Source organism: Aulostomus chinensis, chromosome 15 (genome assembly GCF_037954235.1).
Source record: "Aulostomus chinensis isolate RoL2024-O1b breed Wild chromosome 15, RoL_Achi_v1.0, whole genome shotgun sequence".
NCBI lineage: Eukaryota > Metazoa > Chordata > Actinopteri > Syngnathiformes > Aulostomidae > Aulostomus > Aulostomus chinensis.
Window position 1 is genome coordinate 23568789 of NC_141334.1, and position 16794 is coordinate 23585582.

A 16794-nucleotide genomic window follows, 5' to 3' on the forward strand; every position below is an offset into this window, starting at 1 on the left:
AATGACACATCAGGATATGAGCATGATGGATGGATGGATGGATGGATGGATGGATGGATGGATGGGTGGAGGAGCAAAATGATGTTCCAAACAAAGTTAAGAACAGCTGCAGGGATGCCATCATACCTGAGGAGTGGATGATTCAGAGCAGCTTCACCTGAGAGTCACCGAGTAAGAAAAATCATGTTGTATTGTCCAGATTTTCATGCGCTTGGTAGCAAAACAAAGTCTGTTCTAATTTATAAGCAAACACACTCCAGAGCACTGGAAATGTTGCAGTCTGAGAGGTGACGTCCTCAACCTACGCTAACGTGAGAAATTCCAATGTTCAAATGATTAATATGGCACTGGATCCTATAATCTGTAATCTATCTTTACTGTATTTGTTCACACTCCCGTTCCAGCAGGGCCATCAGTATCCTGCTGAACAGGTCCTGTATCAATCAATGTATCATCCTTTTGTTCCATTTTTTTAATACAGCCAGGGGGAAAAAAACAAAACGAGTGTGAAAGAAAGGAAAAAAATACCCCTGATCTGTTAAATAAAAAACAATATAAATTTTACTTATTTTGTTTTTGTTTCCTTACTTATCTTAATTTTCCTTTCAACCATAAGATGGAAAAACATACTTTTTTCAATATTTAGTTAATGTAGAAAAACAAACGATATTATCACTTGTTTTTTTAGTCTGCCTGCATGAACTGAAGAATTGAATGAAGGGATGATAAACTGACCAGGAGCAACTGCACACTGTAAGAGTGGTTTTTCACTGGAGCAAATGTTAACATTTACAGGAGCAGTCCAGTCAATAGGATCAGTTGCGGCTGGTAAGACGAGCAGCACCCTGATCCCAGTGCTAATTTACCATCAAATTTTACTGGGACAGAAATTTGCACAAAAATATTGAATCCAGAAATGCAGAAAACAGATCGTCCTGGCCCAGTCTTGTTTGATTTGTTTCGGTCCGTCCTTATTGTGTTGAGATTTGCACTTCGGGGCCACCGTAATGGACCAAACTTGACGGCAGACAGGGAGAGGAGGGGAACGGATCCGACAGCGGTGAGTCCAGCAGCTGCGCCAATGCCGCTCAGCTTTGCGCTAATAAAAGGAGTCATTAGACCCACAGACGGATTCATTTAGACTTGCTTGATTGGAAAACATCGAAGAAGAAGGCGAGGATGTCTTTATTACCCGGCTCGAACGGAGGAATATTCACGGCGTTTGCTCTGCCCATGAAAGCCGAGCGCAGTCGAAATAAAGAGCGCTTGGAGGCGAGCCTGGCTGGTTTATGTGAGCTTCAGCTGCTCAAACAGAGGCAGGAGTACCAAGTTCTGACCGCCCTCTGTCTCGGGGACTCTCCGTTTCCAGGGCGCCAGGTTTGGGGAGCTCTGGGGTCGCAAAGTTGTGCCCCGGACGCCCCCAAAAAAGACGCATCGGATGTGCATGGCCTCAGGCTTCAAACGGTAGGTTTTATTTGTGAGGATTCATTTGTATTGACGTAGTTCTGAAGCAACAAAAAAAAAAAAAAAAAAGAGAAAAAAAAGCTGCTTCCTTTTCTGCAGCTGCATTAAGAAACTGACTGAAATATACATCAAATCAAATCTTTGTAGTCGACTGGAGTTAATTACTGAGCACTGATTGATGTTAAATTCGAAGTCTGCCAGTCTCAGGGCACACATGACCATGTAAGGACACATCAGTGGGAACTAATGGCTGTTCCTGTTCACAATGATGGAGGATTATTCAGATGTATTTATTTTAAATTGTGGTTAATGTCTCTCCAATGGGTTGGAAAATATAATAAGATTTTCATGTTTTTTTTTTAAGTAAAAACTTCACCCTTCATCTGCAGCTTGTAGACAGAAACCAGGACAACAGAAGTACGTCGTCACTGGCATTTACGCTGTGGCACTGAGTAACCATCTAATTCTAGTCTGTGCCTTTAATGTTTCTAAGAAACACGAAAGTGAGGTATGAAAGATGATTGACATCAAAGTGAAGATATTGTCTGTTTCCTTTTATAATGGGACGAGGACATAAATATGCTCTCTGTTTGGTCACTTCAGGTTTGAAGGCAGAGATGTTCACAAGTGTTTTGCAAGTCCAGGTCAGGTCTCAAGTCTCTCTAGCCCCCCCCCCCCCCCCCTTCACCAAAGTTTTTAGTTGTGCCATTTCTCTTAAGGATACATTTTGTAAGTTAAATGTCTTAGGAATGTTGATGAATAACCAGAAAACACTCAGTTTTGGAAGTTAATGCTGCAGACAACAGTCAACAACAGCTGCAATGACGTTAGCGTCGAACAAAGCTAACGGCAAGCTAATGTGTAGCTGTAGGAGCTGAATTACTGCTGAACACGTTAGTGTAGCTAACCTCACCGTTAGCGACGGAGCTATTCACTTTACCATCATTGATGAACATAAATAGGAAGGTATTGTTGGAAAGTTTTACTTTGCTGTCATAAAAATACCTGTACGGCCAAAAGTTCTCAGCTCAGCGTGTCATCACAAAGGTTCTAGACCTAAGACCCTGACACTCACCACTCAACTGTAGCCCAATAACACGCTTGCATTTCTGTTGCAGTGGTTCTGCATTAAACCTTGCATAGGTGAGCGCAGGTCTCTGTTGATGATTGAAGACCCTCAGCTGAACAAATGCATCCTTCCACACTAGATGAATTATTCCTGGACATCAAATAAGTTTTATTCAGCTCACATTTTTGAGTCAACCCAGTTGGAGGGAATCAAATGGTGATCAGCCAATCATTTGATGGGCTCTCACAGTAAATGTTCTCCCCATTTAAGAAACATTTTTGTAGGCTTACTGTCTGCAGTTAGAGCCCAAACCAGTAGACATTTAAGACGTTCAAGCCGTCACATCAAGGACATCCTCGTTCTGACATGACTCTAATCTGCGGAATTTTATGTGCTGATTTATGACCGTCATGCATTTGTCCATGTATTGGATACATTTTCCACACACATAACAATCCACCCGCAGGAGTTGTTTACTCCTTAGCATCAGTATCGGCCCTGAAGGTCCTGCACTGGTTTAACTCTACTTAGAACAACCATATTTACCACATGTATCCGTCTGCAGTTGCTGTTAGTGGAGCTGGTGACTTGTATCAAGCAAATCTTAAGTTCTCTTCATGTACTATCATCCCTCTCCCACAGCGTTTCTATCTGCTTACTCAGTACTCATATTTGTCATGTTTGTGGGTCCACTGGTGTCTTGTGCTCCTCATGAACACTGTCATTTTGTAGCCTGCTGCAGCATGAGCGTCCTACTGCGCATCAGAGGGGTTGTAACTCAGCACATAAAGCTGTAGCTTTCAGACAGTATGAAAGTTGTAGAAGATTCTGCTAACTTGGATATTTTTAATTCAGTTGCTTGTGTGTGGTCGTGCGTGTGCGTGTGTGTGTGCGCGCACGAAGGGATAAGGGGGGCTGAAGCGCAAGAGTAATGGCATGTGTGTGATGCTGGGGAAGCAGAGCTTGGCAGGGAAATAATGCAAGTATGTGTGTTGGAGGGAGGGAGAGAGAGAGAGAGAGAGAGAGATGTGTATTTATTCCTCAGCAGGAGCTGCTGACAGCCATGTGACTGCCGACAGCAGCTGTGGAATCAGCACAACCGTCACTGGCCTCCTGTATGTCCGGGGACTAATGAGAGGCCACACTGAAATAATTCCTGGTGTGTGACTGCGAGGGCATTGTGAAATGATAATCACATATAGGAAGAGCACTGAGCAATGCTGGTCTGCTCTCTGCTTTGTGTTCATAGAATGATGGCAATATTCTGGGCTTATCTGGGTGTTGAGGACGGACTTTTGCAAGTCTGACATAAAGGCATACTGAATATTCTTTATGGCCTTGAAAGTTGTAGAATGTAGAAGGTAGTCAAAGCTAAATGTGTGGGTAGGACTAGGTGATACAACGATGATTATCACGATGGACATTTTCCCAATAGAAATGCGAAAAATGTGTGACATTGTTAGAACACAGCATGGTTTTAGTCTGCAAGGCTGCTGTGAGTTGTAACTGTAGAAGTAAAGCAAAAACTCCTTTGTGTTTATGTTCATAGAAGCTAGGCTAACAGGCTACTAGTCTGAACTAAGTTACCAAAATAAGCAAAGTGAGCTGTGGGTTCGGAAGTGAAGCAATGGCAGGAAGGATGAAGACATCGGAGAAGAGGGAGGTCACTCAGCTTCTACATTTTGGAGAGTCAAAGAGGGCAAATTGTGCCAAAGAACACAACAAACTGTTTCATCTTCATAACAAACATGAGCTTCCTGAATGAGTGTGACTGGACTGCGGACGAACAGCCAGTTGACATCCAGCGAAGCAGCCCAGCAGTGGACCAAAGCATCAGCACTTTCCAGCACTGATAAAAACTACTTTTGCTGTAGACAACGAAGGACTCAAGGAGATTTCCAGTGAAGGAGGTGACGAAACCGGCGTTCCTTCCAGTACGTGATCCAGTTACACATCTGGATCTAATATGTAATTATTCAGTCGTTTTGGTTACATGTCAGAGAAACACTGTGAGAATGATTGTACGAGCTAATTGGAATTTTTTTTTTAAATTTATTGCAGTTTAAGAACATTTTGAGTATGCTGTATCACTACATCAAAATATTCATTTAGCCAAGGAGGGACTTACTCTTGGGTGTTTGCGCAATAATAATAATATGTCGTGAAATATTCTGCTGATTCACTGCAAGTGTTTTTGTGTTTGGATGAAGGTCTCGCAATATGGAAGCAGTTCCTTCAGCTTTCACTCAAGAGCAAATATCAGCCTCTAAACCTCAAAGAAATTATAATTTGACATTCGTCATGATAATTTTGATAAGAACTGATATAAAATCCTATCGTCACAAAATTTCCATCGCGCTGAAGCAGGTTGCGACATGACTTAAAATCCCAATTCCATCATTGAATAATAAAGATGTTTGAAGATTCGAAGCGTATTATTGTGTTATAATCATGTTGTGTTGTGTACCTCTCCACCTTGTGGTATTGGTTTACGGAGGCCTGTAGATTTTTGACACCTTGGATACTCGTCTCTTCAAACCTGAGTGTTAAATGCTTTAAGGGTCTTTGCAAGAGGGTTTTCAGAATGTCTGAGCAATGACTCTGTTTCTGATACACCGCAACACGAATGCCATCACCGCCGACACATCCGACTGAAACCCAAGCACGAGAATGGAAAACAGCATACCAGTCTCCTCCATTCACAGTTATCAGTCAAGTGTTGGAAGCTGCGGATCTGCTGAAGAGAGTGCTTCATCAAGTGGAGACGAGAAATCCACCACGTCCTGGTCCGTTTCTGCCGGACATGCGCGTGGAGCTGTCTGAAAAAAATGACAGAGAAATCTTCTCCTCAAAGGGAGACATTTCGCAGGAACCCACTGAATGAAGAAAGAAGTGATTACCATTCCACATCCAATTGAAATATCTTGATTGTTGCCATCAATCAAAATATGATTTTGCTTACAGGCAGTCTCTGCAAATACCTCATCACCTCAATGAAAGGGTCCTTGAAGACTCGCGCACTCAGTAGCTTTGCCGGTAGTGCTTTCATTCGTTTGTTCCGTATGCCAAAGGCACATGTGACGCTGATAGCACAGAGACCGTTGATGACAATTAATGCAATTGGAAGCAGAAAAAAACTTGACTTGCCACATATCTTCACTTTTGTTCATCATGAATGAATGACGAAACTCTGTTCATCCTTTATGAATATTGTGCAAAAGTCTCAATCTTCATAAACTCATATACATACATACATATGCTACTATACAAACATCTGAAAATATACATACTGTATATACATACATATACATACCTCTACCATCAGTCACCTCTTAGTATATACAAGGGTTACATTTATAGATATTTTAAGGTCTCTCCTCGACACTCAAACACATGCTAATGCATTCTGAAAGAGTGCCCCTCAGCAGTTAGAAGACAGTTCAACATTTAGAGATGAAAATCCAAGATACAGTACACTGAGTTTTAGTGACAAGCGTCCTTGAATCCAAGTGCATCATGAGGGGCACAAATCAAAGCGACGGTTTTGGATGCCACAGAACTTGCCAGGTTCTTCAGGCTGGTCCTCGCACCGATCACAGCAGTAAATGAACCAATACCAGCGCAATGTTATGGGACTTTTTACAAAATTTGTTATACAAACATTTTGGGCTCTGGCAGGGGTTTTAAATCTTGATGAAACATCATTTCATTGTAACGTGTAGATTCCTGGGGTGTTAGTACATTTTTTCTTTTTTTTTTTTTAATGAGCAAAGAGATGCGCAGGTTTTTTTGTTTTTTTTTTGAGGTTGCAAAATCCTTAAAATTGCAAAACTTTTTCTTTTGAACCCCAAGACAACAGGTTGGATCAACCGAGAACATCTATAGATGCTCCTGCCAACTGCGCAACACGTTCGACCTGAAACTCCCACATGAAAAAATATTCCGTATTCATCTTACCTCTGCTGGACCTCGTTCTGAGGCTGACTTCCATTGATTGATACTGAACAGTACAAACCTGCCCAAGTTCTAATCTATTTGGTTCATAAAACTAAGAAACCACACATTTTAAGCTTTGATTTATAGTGAGTGAGTTTGAAAGAATGTCCTGCCGCCTTCCGCTGATCTGTTCCACTGATCTGTCAGTCAACAGAGGCCAGTTGGTGGGGCTTAGATCATGATGGCAGTACAAAGATTCATGGGAATCTGTATGGTTAAATTTTTTTGATGTTTTAAAGATTTTCTTGATTGTTTTTTTTTTCTTTTTCCTGCTTTAAATATTCTGGAAGACAACTATACAAGATACACGACTGAATGAAGAAGATTTAAATTTTCCCGGCTCGGACACTGGATCTTTCTGTGTGGAGTCTCCATGTTCTCCCTGTTCCTGTGTGGGTTCTCTCTGGTACTCCGGCTTCCTCCCACAGTCCAAAGACATGCAACTGGGGACGAGGCTGATTGGATACTCTAAATTGACCGTAGGTATGAAAGTGAGTGTGAATGGTTGTTTGTCTCTATGTGTTGGCCCTGCGATGGACTGGCGACCTGTCCAGGGTGTACCCTGCCTCTCGCCCGTAGATGCTGGGATAGGCTCCACCCCCCGCGACTCTAAATAGGAATAAGCGGAAGACGATGGATGGATGGATGGATTTAAATTATGATTTCAATAATGAAGGCTATTAGATGATTACCACCACTACTGCTACCACCACTCCTACTATTATTAATAACAATCATAATAATAATAATAAGAACCACAAGAATGAAACAACAAACACATTTGTAAAAATTTAATAATTTCAATTACAACATTAAGTAATGAATTCCATTGATACTTTTGAATTCTATTAAGCATTTTTTAAAAACAACATTTATTCTTTGCCAGTCGGGTAGATCGTGGCAGCTTGATCCAGCTAGATAGTGTTTTGTGGTGTCCTGTGGAGTTTAGATCATTTGCTCTGGTTTAAGGAAGAGCCAAGCTGCCCCTTCACGCCTGTCTGGTATAACAAACGCTGCTTTTTTCAACAGCAGTCCAGAGTGCTGATGAATTTTCTGCATTGGGAAAGTGTCGCATTGGATTTATCTCAAATTTGAAACATATGACTTTGGTTAAACGTGAGGATTCCTGTTTAAATCAGCTGACTGAATGCTGAATTCTGGGGTGATCTGACACCTCGTGCATGACTGTTGACCACGGGTTGTTTTTACTCAGGCCTCATGGAAGATTGAATGAATGCAGTGAGGAGTATTATGAAAGTGTGTGTGTGTGTGTGGGGGGGGGGGGGGGTGTCGCTTGCTTGTCTCTTGAGTTGATGTGGATTGCTCTCCTCTTATATAATGTACCTTCAAACTCTACCTGTAAATTGTTCCACAGTTTTGATAACAAGAGAATGTGGTCACACGCTTCCGTGAATGCTAACGCCGTGGCTCCCTCTGTCTCTTAAAGGAACGTTCTAGTCTTCTTAGTACAGCTTATTTTGCTACTTTGTTGACAGGGTCAAAATTATTCTTATTCTTATTATTATTATACACTTTGATATTAAGGCCAATTGTTTTTGTGAGCTGAGCAACTGGCCCGTACTGTGTGCTGACTGTGGCTGTTTTCACCCTCAATAAGGGATGATACAAATTTTACAAAGTGAAGCACAACCTGATGTCAGCTATTGGCTAGACTAGCAGAAAGGAAAAAAAAACTATCCTCTGAAAAATTCTCCTCTTAGTGGTTTTACTTAAACCAACCTGTTCTGACTTTGACACAAAAACAAAAATACCAGTTTTCCTTTAAACCCCAAGAGGAAACTTACATCAGGGTTTTTATACTCTGATGCCCAGTTTGACTCTCATAAGACCCCCCATTTTAAGCGGTTTTGCTGAATAGGAACCTTATATTCAGAGAAAAAAGCAAAAGTCTTGTGTCCTGATATAGCAAATTAATTCAAAGATTTAATTTATGAATTGTTTAAAATCACCACAAGGAAAGTCCTATTTTGTAGAATTCAAATAAGATTGCAGATAAAGTTTTTGCTCACACTTTTATTCAGTACGCTGACTAATTTTAGTCCTGTGTAATGAACTTTAAAGATCTATTCATTGTCCTGATTCTGTATCATACGGTGTTGTAGCATCCGTTTCTAGGGTTGAGTTTGACCACTTAAGTGGACTTCTATGTCATTCCTAAGTACTCCATACTCTTTGACACGATTCTTGTGGGGTAGCAAGACGTCAGACGTGTTGTGGGGACCAGTCTGCAGTAACAGTGGCATACTTTGCAAAGTTGGTTTTAGTCTTCTGGCCTGTGTCCAACTCTTCAAAACCAAACCACATCTGTAACACAGAAGGAGACTCTCACTTAGGAAGCATCCTTGTCTGGTCTCATTTTGTTGGAGTTCCCAGGTTGCAGTTTGTTACCAAATGTCAGTAGAACATCAGAACCTTGAGTGTGAGATTGTAGTTCTACTCATACCAGATATTAGTTAGCAGTAATAAGTAAAAACACAACATGCTTGTTTGTCTAAATATTCATTTGGCTTTGTCACCGCATGTAGGCTCATGCAGCTCAATGACGATGTTAGCGTGCTCACACCTGCAGCAGTGTGAGTGGAGAAGTGGGGAGGGGAGCAATCATGCTGGTGCGGGGCGACCTGGCCAAGTGTGTTAATCATTTTTCCAGGCCAGCTGATGTCATATAAGCTTACCTGGAGGTTTGCATGAAGTATTGAGGCTTATTTCCATCTCTTGGCCTTCCTCCAACCATTCACGGCTCTGGAAAAAAATGCCAACTTTCAGTGCAGTTGTCACAGTGTAAACTAGGGACCAAATATTAAAGTGACAGGCTTTGCTGATTCACAGGGCGAACACTTGTGTGGGGGAGTGATACAGTGGTGTTCTACTCTATACTGGCAATCATGGAATGACCCATCCATCCATTTTCTTCTGCTTATCCTGATTAAGGGTTGCGGGGGGGCTGGAGCTTATCCCAGTGGCTTTTGGGCGAGAGGCGGAGTTCGCAGGACCAACACGCATAGACAGACAGCCATTCACACTCACAGCCACTCCTACTGTCAATGTAGAGTATTTAATTAACCTAGTCCGCCATTTGCATGACTGTGGGAGGAAGCCGGAGTACCGGAGAGAACCCACGCAGGCACGGGGAGAACATAGAGACTCCATGGAATGACCCTTGTCCAGTCAAATGACTTGGTAGGAACTAATATTTAAATGACAACATGCAGTATAAAAGCCTTTAACAAGCATTTAAACACAAGAAGCATAATCAAAGATCAGTGATGACACCATCACACCTTCTAACTAATTTTTACATATCATATTTGGTGGGTTTTGGGGTTTTCAAGTTCATTTTGTTGTTTTTGTTCATTTGTTGCTTTTAAAAAAATCTTAAATGTATCAAAATAAAGACATCAATATGTATTTCCATCAAAATAAATAAAGGACAGAACGTAGACAAAGTGGATGGTCATGAGTGAATTATCAAGAATTTATCTTTTCTGTGGTTGGCGGGTAAAGTTCGGATTATCAAGAAAAACGGCAATTTCATTTTTTAAAAAGTGTATCATGTTTCAGTTATGTAATGATGGTGATTATTCTTATTATTATTATTTTGTTGTTGTTATTGGGAGCATGCCGCTATAAATGTAGTGTAATTATAGTTAGCCACATCCTATAATGGTAAAAACTTCATTTTTGTCAACTGCATAAATGATTATGCTTGCAAAATTTAGATCTTGCTCTTAGTAGGGTGTGATACCACTGAGGCCTCTACTGCTCTTAAGACAAACCTACGTGTGTCTCTTCTGTTTGTGCAGTTAATTATTCTTCTCCCATTTAAACACAATCTCTTGACTCTCTGTATGTTTCTGTGTTCCAGAGCAGTCTACAGTGTACTCCCTGGGGTATAATGGCATCCTTAGAGCAGCAGGTAGCTGAACTTAAGGTCAACGCTGGGGCCAAGTCAGTAAACTCTCCTGGAACGGTGGAGGGCAGACAGACACCCAGTTCAGGTAAAATCATCAACTCTGCTGAGGTTGTTCTTCCAGTATGTTCAATATCTCAATTTTTCCCCCCCCAAAAAATGCTTTAATGAAATTCTTATCTCTTCCCCATGATCTTGTTTATATAAATGTACAAGCTCAATAACACAGAGTAAGAGTAACTGACTCAGTCATTCTAAATAACTTTTACCCCCCTAAAGACACGGAGTCCTTTCAGACTAAATGCATAACTTTGAATGTAGCGATGGTCGTGGCAGTCAATCAAGTTTGAGTAGCTAACACTGACTGCTATTTTTTTCACAGCAGGTCTATTTTTTCCCAAACAGTAATCTCGGAGGTTATTACGGAAGTTGGAGGAGATTTCTTTAATTGGATAATAATGACACATCTTTTTTAAGATACAGAAATCTTACTAGAATTAATATTTTTTTAAATGTGGGGTATATTTTGAGATGTTGTACTACAAAAATACTTATATGCTAACATCACAAATTTCAACACGTCAAGTCAAGTCAGTTTTATTTGTATTGTGCCAAATCACAACAAAAGTTATCTCATGACACTTTCCAAGTAGAGCAGGTCTAGTACCACACTCCTTCAATGAATTTACACCCAACAATTCTCCATCAGCAAGCACATCCTGCAACAGCGGCGGCGAAAACCTTCCTTTTAACAGGCAGGAACGTCGAGCAGACCCAGGCTCAATGGGGACGGCCTTCTGCTTTGATCGGTTGGGGGGAAAGAGAGCAGGAGAGCGGGGCAGAGACAAAGACAGATAATGGAGGAAGACAGATATGCAGAAGGAAAGAGAGGGACAGAGATAAAGAGAGAGAGAAAGGGAAGAGACTGACGGACAGACGGGGACGTGAGCAGGTGGAGCTACGGGTGGTAGCTTGAGCCTCTTCAGGTCTGCAGCCTCCTACAGCAGCACCAGGATCTGGGATGAGGGGAGCCTGAAGGCTTCGGAGAAGAAGACGAGTTAGTAATATGTATGAGTATGATTTATGTATGACACATACAGGAGGACAGAGAGGGAAGAGAGGAGGAGAGAGAAGCCCAGTGCACCATGGGAGATCCCCCAGCAGTCTAAGCCTATAGCAGCATATCTAAGGGCCAGCCTAAGCAGCCCAACTATAAGCCTGATCAAAAAGGAAGGTCTTTAGTCTGCTCTTAAAGGTAGAGAGCCTGATAGCTGAAGGCTCTGGCTCCCATTCTACTTTTAGAAACTCTAGGAACCACCAGTAACCCCGCATCCTGGGAGCAAAGGGTTCTAGCTGGATCATAGGGGACTAGGAGCCCTTTCAGGTATGAAGGAGCTTGACTGTTGAGGACTTTGTATGTTAGAAGGAGAATTTTGAATTCTATTCTAAATTTGACAGGGAGCCATGCAGAGAAGCCAGTACAGGAGAGACATGGTCTCTTCTACTAGTTCTCGTCAACATGTGGGTAGCAGCATTTTGGACCAGCTGGAGAGTCTTTAGGGACCTACTGGTGCAGCCTGATAGGAGGGAATTGCAGTAATCCAGCCTGGAAGTGACAAAGGCATGGACTAGTGTTTCTGCATCTTTTTGAGACAGGATGTGTCTGATCTTAGCGATGTTTCATAAATGAAAGAAAGCAGTCCTAGAAATTTACTTAATGTGAGCATTAAAGGACAGATCCTGATCAAAGAGAACCCCTAGGTTCCTTACGGTCGTGCTGGGGGCCAAGGTAATGCCGTCCAGGGTACCTATCTCATTAAATAGGGTGTCTCTTAAGATGTTTTGGGCCCAGGACAATGACTTCAGTTTTATCAGAGTTTAATAGAAGGAAATTATGGGTCATCCAAGTTTTTATCTCCTTTTGACAGGCCTCCAGTTTAGTCAGCTGATTTATTTCATGTACAGTACAATACATGTAGCAGTATTGATAATGTTTTTACAGGTTGTTGTACATGTTAATGTTCTATTATGTTTTAAAGGACTCTAAACTTTATCACTGTTCTCACTTATCAGGAGATGTCTTTGTATCAAAGCAAGATGGATTCCCTGTATTAAATTTCACCACCATGGTACCATGTTCCTTCTCATCCCCTGAGAAGACACCAAAGACAGAGGCAGCTGAAAAGTGGTTGTCAAGTATAGCAGGGCAGGCCTCAGTCGCGAATACTTTGGGGGAGAGGACAGATGCTTCCTCTTGTCAGGAAGGTCATCAAGTTCAAAAGTTAGAGACTTATATAGTTGGATTGATCCAGCGCAGAGCCCTACCCTCACGTCCCTCCAAGCCCCGCACCAGCCCAGCACATGACATGCGAACTGTCAGTGTGGTGAGGCAGAGCAGCATATGCTGTAAGGATGACAAACACCCATCTAAACAAGTGTCTGTTCAGGAGAACTCCCCTCTGCCCCAGCTTTCAGAGGCCATTGCTCTACAGGCTTGCCAGAACTTGGAAGAGGAGCAGTACTTAGGAACAGGGCTCCCTGAAGAGGCCCCACCCCCCTACCAAAACCTTCCCCAGCAAAATATCAAGCACCAGCCAGGGTTGAGCCACAAACCCAAGCAAGCCTCCATAATCAACACCTTACGCTCCACCTTACCTGACTATGCATTTAGCAGAATCCTGCATGCCCACCCAGACTCCAACAACAGTGAGCCTGATTTGCCTCAACATTTCTACAATTACCCTTCCCCTCTAGCACTGCCAAAGCCTCAACAACTGCCTTCATTTGATGAGCAGCTGGTCAAGGCAGAATACATACCAGCCCAGCCATGCCTAGCCAAAGCTTATGCCCATTACCCATCCAATCCACACAAGGGCTCTGGAGTACCCAAACCTAACCGAAGTACATATTCTCCAGAAAGAGGCCATCACCATCAGGAACAGCAGCCCAGCACATCTCAGATCCAAACCTCCAGATTTCGAGGAGGAGGCCCAAAAAAGTGTCGTTCTAATGAAGATAAAAGTGGTGCCAGCAGGAAACACGGGAAAAAAGCATGTCGGTCTCAATCAGAGAATAGCTTGCAAAGGGTGCCAGAGCGCAAATACAATACAGTAGAGAGGGATGGAGGAGGAAGTGGAAGTGGTGGAAAGGGAAGCCGCAACAGTCAATCTAGGGGCAAGAAACAGCAGCAAGGTAGCGGAAGCTATCGGCGCTGGCAGTCTTCCTTGGAGCTCAGCCAAGACGAGGCTGATCAGCCACCCACTCAAGCTCCCATGCACAGCTCTTCAACTTCAAACCAAAGGGACCACTGTGCAAGGCGCACACGCAAACCTCGTCCTGCACACGCATCATATGTCTACCCACACCACAACTTAAACCACCACCACTCCCACAAGCATGAGCCCATCGAGTACCAGTTGGAAAGGAACCAAGTGCCTCTTTGTCAGAATAGTGAGGACTACTCTCCTCCAGGACAAGGTGAGTCTGAGTCCAGCATGAGTGAGGCTGACTCCCCTGATTCCAGCTCTTTGTCTAGTGACTCAGATGAGAGTGGTGGTTTGGTTTGGCCCCAACAGCTACCCCCCCATCTCTCCCTCCCATCACCCCCTGCCCCACCTGGGGCACCTCTGCAGCCCAAGGCATTTGTCAAGATTAAGGCCTCACATGCCCTGAAGAAGAAAATCCTGCGCTTCCGCACTGGTTCATTGAAAGTAATGACAACTGTATAAAGTGGATAATTGAACAAGTTGAATCCAACAACATTGTATGTGTGAGTTAGTGGCTACAGGACAGCTTTTTGTTTATGCTTTCCTTTAATTAATGTCAGCTGCATAGCTTTGAACTATGTAGAACAGGGGACCTTAAATTTTATTATGCAAGTTCCAATGTGTACATAAAAGTACCATGGCCTTAACAAGCCATGAAAGAAGTAGCTTTCACCAAACCCAAACCAGCTCTCTGTTTCAGTATTGTTTTGTTTTGGTTTGGGTTTTTTTTTGGGGGGGGGGGGGGTCAAAGAACATTCTCTCAGAATGGGAACCTCACAATAAGAAACCCTGAGCTTCACATCACTTAAACTTCAAAGAACTTGAAAGGGATCCTTTTAGGTTAGGTTTAGGTTCTTTCTTGTGTTTTTTCTATGCTTTCCAAACCACTACATTTTCAATACACAGTACAATATGTTACTGAAATGACAATGTCCTCTGCCACTGGTGTAAACTGTTTGTTGTCTTTATTGTGTGTTATTTGGATGTCCCCATCTGACCTCAAAGATCAGATATTGGGGGGTGATCAAGGCATCCTAATAGAATTGGATTATTAGGGCCTGAGCCCCAAAGGGGGCGAAGACCTCATTGTATCTGTTCCTTTTCTTTCTTTCTTTCTTTCTTTCTTTCTAATTATTCTGCCACTTTAGACCTCAATTTGACCCCCTAAATATGCTCAAAAGCTCACCAAACAGGTCTGGTGAAAAAGTTTATAAAATGGAAAAATTAAACCCCAATGTGCCAAAATGTGCTCCACAGCACCACCTAGGTATCTAAAAAGGGGCGCAATGGCCGTTGGAATATCATAGAGACATCAAACCAAAACTCAATTATTCATCTCATTAAGACCTACAAATCATACACCCACACCCCTGACCTTAAGCTGTCAACATATGCACGTGAAGGTGCATGTTGTTGCAATTTTGGAACCTGAACAAATGCCCCTAGGGTGTTAATGGTATCGCCTTCAAGCTTTAATACATGATTTGTGGCACTATGCTGACAAAAGTTGTTGACAACTTTGTAAGGTACAGTGTGGCACGGCAAATTTTGGGGCTTACAGAATCCAAACCGCTTGAGTTATTACAGTGTAAACCAATGGGGAGGCAATCTCTGGACATATACTTTGTGTCAAACTGGGGCTTCTGATGTCTTAACTATATCTGACCACTTTCCAACCTGTATCACAGGATTCGGGACAAATTTTCCTTCTAAAATGTGAATTCTAATGTAAGATTTGTTCAAGTCATGGGATTTATGAGAATATTTCACAAGAGTACTCTAAAATCCTTGTCAAACTGACAGGACACAAGAGGGAAGGAAGGATGGAGGTGGGTAAAGTCAGAGCTGTCAGCCCAGGTCTGAAAATATCTACGTGCCTGCCCTTCAACTGCACACGTGTCAGGGTGCAAAGTCCCATTCAAGGCTGCTTGCAGCTTCAATTTTATTTCATGCTATACTGCCAAACAAGATGTCTCCTCTGTAGGGGATTGTCCATTCACACTTCATAGATTGTGAGTACACGTTCCAGTCACACAAGGGGATGGTAGGAGGTACACCACTGCATGGCAGTGAGATGTCAACATGGCCAAAGCCGACAGTGCACTTATTGAGTGCACCCACTTGGCCAGGTTGTCTTGTGCTTAGCAAAAACACGTTTCTTAATTTGATACTGGTTTCTTTTGGGCTGAGTTTTAAAAACAGACGATAACATTTATACAGCAGAAACTCTGTCACTGTCCTCCATGCTGCTCTTACCACAGCTACCAAAGACATATGCAAGCTCAAGATACTATACTCAGGTGCTGCTTTGACATCACTGCTCTCATCATTCCGGTACAGTGGCCGCGTTTGCGACGTCAAAGTTGTCACACGAAAGAAAAAACACCAAAAGGCAACTCCTCATCTACTTGCAATAAGAACTTGATCTGTCAGCTTTTATGAGTAAGTTTAGTAGAAATATAGAAGTGTTACTACAGTGAACAAATTAGTTGTTGTAGTGTACCTGAGAAATATTTTGTCTGGAGATTTGGGTTAAGATGGTAAATCTCACTGGAGAAGAATTTATTTTCAGTATGAAAGATGTCTTTCAATTCTTGACATTTTACTGTAGCAAATCAACAAGATCCAATAGGAGCAGGTACAAAACTGACATGTAAATGTTTGGTTGAGATTAAACTTCTAAACAGTATTTTTTAAGGGAACTCATATAAAATGTTAAGCAGCAAATTACATTATACTGTTGTGGTTGTGAGACGAGTAAAATGTGTCTGCCCAGAGAATGTTTTTCATGTTACAATGTCACTTTGAGAATTGGACAGTATTATCATTGAAAGTGCACTAGCCGACTCACCATTAGCTTTTTGTATCAATGGTGTTTTACCAAATGCACTGTATATTAAAGCGTTTGTTTAAAAAAATGCTGAAGTAAGTGTACTTGTGTGTCTTTCTAAGTCTACTAAAACTTCATCAACATGTGGTTCTGTCAACTTTTTAATGCACATAGGTGTCAATGAATGGCCATTAACTGTTCCCAGGTAGACCACACGAAGTGACACAGGTAAAGGCAA

The 16794-nt window shown here is 42.2% G+C and overlaps 1 protein-coding gene across 1 annotated transcript; it reads left to right on the forward strand.

Moving 5' to 3' along the window:
• The first annotated feature begins 1035 nt into the window (after positions 1-1035).
• On the forward strand, positions 1036-16626 carry LOC147249215 (dapper homolog 1-like). The gene is made up of 3 exons (XM_086179033.1): positions 1036-1464; positions 10416-10548; positions 12534-16626. Exons 1-3 carry the CDS (start codon positions 1180-1182, stop codon positions 14186-14188), a joined length of 2073 nt encoding a protein of 690 aa, XP_086035159.1. The 5' UTR covers positions 1036-1179; the 3' UTR covers positions 14189-16626.
• The last annotated feature ends 168 nt before the right edge of the window (positions 16627-16794 follow it).